Raw genomic sequence first — 3,529 nt, 5'->3', positions numbered from 1 at the left:
AATTGTTATTTATTTCTTGGGGAATATTTTAAATTATTGTATTGATTCTTTAATGCTAAATATCAATTTGATTTAACCCTATTGGAAGCATAATTTTATTTCAAAAATTTTGCAAACTGAACCTTTACACACATTTAGTACAACAAAAATACTGCAATAAAATACTATATTTATCCTTGATAATTGGGCACATTGGATGAACTACCACCTGGAGCTAAATTACCACCGCTTCCCAAACCAGCTGAAGGACATTTACTGCGATTGTGTCCTGTTTGGGAACATATGCCACATTTACACACATAAACGGTATCACCAACATCCATTTGGTTCCGTATCCGCGTTATTTTTTGCACTTGCCGTTGACGCACATAATCCTTGTTACACACCATTTTAAATGGTTCCGACGGCCAATATGCTCAGCACCCACTGGCTGTAACTATCCACTATAGGTGTTTACGTATGCAGCAACACTATATTCTTTATCAACGTACCTCGTTGCCACGAAACCTGTATGTTGAAAGCACTTCATGGCATGTGAGCATGGCAAGTGATAGATTGACCATTTTCCACACGAGCATAATCTTTTGGATTTATTGACGGTGTGTGTATTATTCCTGTAGTTTTGATGCAGACCAGTGCAAACTTCAAAAATATTTCACTCGCTGCAATACTGCAAAAATGTATGCCACTGTGCTCTCTTCCTATATTTCTCAAATCGTTTCATTGGACGTGGCATAAATTCAACACCTCTTTCCATCAATGATGATGCATCTCTAGATCTTTCAACAAACCTCTTTGCCATCTGCTTGAATAACATCCGCACCATGGCAGTGACAGGCAATTCACGTGCAGACTTCAACAACCCGTTGAAAGACTCTGACACATTTGTAGTTAAAATTTCCCATCTTCTACCACCATCCTTATGCAAAGTCCACTTGTCAAGCTCATGTCACATCAACCAACGATAGGCTTCTGGGTCTTCCTGCCTAATCAATTCCATTCGCATCCTGAATTTACACTCTTGGTGATCTGTTGCATCCATCCACATTAAATCATGTAAGTCCTTATTCGGATGAGCCCTCTGGAAGTTAGCCTTCAAATGCCTAACACAGTAACGGTGGTAGGCATACGGTTCCTGCCATGCACGCAAATTCTGTACAGAACTTAAAGTATCGCCATGCTGATTAGATATTAGACAAATACATGAATGCTGTTTGACAGCATGCACCTTCAAGTGGTTTAAAAATAATATCCACGTCTCTTGGCTTTCATTGGTACAAATTGCAAATGCGAGGGAAAATATGCTTCTATTAGCATCTACTACAATGTCGATCAATAACTTAATATCATACTTTCCATAGACATGAGTGTCGTATATAGATATTACCGGCCGACAATACACAAAACCATCAATGGCTGATTTAAATGCCCAGAACACATATCTGAATATGAATTTTTGTATTCCCAGACTCCGCTCAAGCTTCCATTCAACAATAGTTCCGGGGTTAAAGTATTGCAATGCAACCATGTACCTGGGTAGAGTGGCGAATGACTTATCCCAGTTACCATAAACAATTTCAAACGCACGTTTACGCCCGAGAAATGCCTTTCTTTTGGGAATGGTATATCCATATACCTGGTGAACAGATGTTATATACTCTTTAATCTTGTACCTTATGGACGATTCAATGTGTGGAATCAATACAAGAGAAATCGAGTCAACATTCAAGTTAGAATGATTCCCACTGAATGTGTCCATTTCAAAAGTGTGGGTGCCAATGTATTTCTCCACAATCCACATATTTGTTTTTAACTTTCTCGCACGCAGCATCCATGTACAACCTTGAAACCATCTACGACAAATAACCATGTATACTTTCGGAGATGACTAATGAACCACGATCTCATGATACACTTTTATGCTGTACATTCACATCGCCCTACTTAGGCATGCTTTATTAGCAAAAAGCATATTCTTTGACATCACCATTGGTCTAGATTCATCCCACATTGCTGTCCGAATGTCGTCAAGATCCCTTATGAGAGTATCCATATCTGACATACTGGGCAACTGATCAAGGTAAGGAATCACCCTTGAATGAAATGACATATGGGACTCGTACACTCTCGGTCTAACGGGGGTGGAGTCTGCATATATGGAGCATGCTCATTGGTGGCATCATGCTCCCTTGTCAAATCAGGTTCATCATTCTCGTCCTCATCATCATCACCCTCATCAGGGAAGGGTGTGTCATCTCCAGACTTATCAGCAATGTTGTCATAATCACTATCATCTTTCTGACTCTGCGCATCTGCCAGATCCCGATTAAATATATCGTCTTCGGGCAATTGAGTAAGAACATGACCTTCAAGTTGCTCGCTTTCACTGCGCAATCAATAAAATAATGAGTTTCTCAAGTTCATCCAAACATTACATATAAACTTTATCACTTAACTTACAAATTATAATCTGTTGATATCCCATGATGCATATTATCATGTTGCTGATGACTCCCGGATGAACCACCATGATCCAACACACGAAAACTTGCCATATTGCAACTGTCCTTTGGTTCATTACTTGTAAAATTCATATATGGATGGTACCCCCTTTGGAATATATGAGTGTTAATACAAATACAATACATAACAAAAACATCCTAATACAATTAAAAATTAAAATTTACCACTCGGCTTGTGGATTATGTAAACTTAGGGAGAAATTATGTCCTCGCTCCTCATTCGCCCATGGAGAAAAGTTTAGATCTGGCCTAACTCTTTCAAACGGAACTTGTTTGGACAAAACTACTCCAAAAAAATACCCGATGATTGAGGGTTATCCCTATTTTGCAGAACCTCAATATTGCGACTGTCTTCAGCTTTGACGTACATTTTCAACATTTTTATCATAATAAGTTTCCGGTGTTCATCTGGAGTCCTAAAAAATCTGTTAGAGTTTCATCGTCTTCGATATTAAACTCAGCATAACAAGCAACCCCTTGTGGAGTAATAGAATACAGATATCTTCCGGTTATTTTAATATTAACCGAACGTTTCCTTAAACTAATTTTTTAACATAACAACGATACCAATTTATCGCACTCCATTGTAAGTGGCAACTTAATATGACACTGTGGAGAACGGCTATAGCGTACTGAGTTATTCTCCATCACAACCTCACCTCCCTAATATAATGCAGCCCTAATTTTTTGCTCTTCGAATAATATGATAAAATACAAAATAAGTTAAGCAAACAAATATGTTGGAAGACCTGAAGGATCCTGAATGAATTTTTATCGAAATTCTGAAATTTCTTAAATAAGTAAAAAACTAGTCCATGGGTACAATTATTGAGGGTATAGCGCATGCTTAATAAGCGCTATATATAGCAGGTATCATGCATGCGCTATACTCTCAATTATTGGTGGGTCAGTAAATTTCAGATGAATTATTGGTGGGTCAGTAAAGTTTCCATATAACGTATGTAACCCATGTACCATACCTTAATGGACAAACGTGCCATTAAGAT

The 3,529-nt window shown here is 38.1% G+C and overlaps 1 protein-coding gene across 1 annotated transcript; it reads right to left on the bottom strand.

Moving 5' to 3' along the window:
• Positions 1–949: 949 nt before the first annotated feature.
• Positions 950–1,759, bottom strand: LOC138894779 (uncharacterized). Its single transcript, XM_070179505.1, has one exon. It carries the CDS (start codon positions 1,757–1,759, stop codon positions 950–952), a length of 810 nt encoding a protein of 269 aa, XP_070035606.1.
• Between the last annotated feature and the right edge of the window lie 1,770 nt (positions 1,760–3,529).

The sequence above is a fragment of the Nicotiana tomentosiformis genome, chromosome 6 (assembly GCF_000390325.3).
Source record: "Nicotiana tomentosiformis chromosome 6, ASM39032v3, whole genome shotgun sequence".
Lineage (NCBI taxonomy): Eukaryota > Viridiplantae > Streptophyta > Magnoliopsida > Solanales > Solanaceae > Nicotiana > Nicotiana tomentosiformis.
Note: the sequence above shows the minus strand (reverse complement) of the source record. Positions and strands in the feature narration are given on the sequence as shown.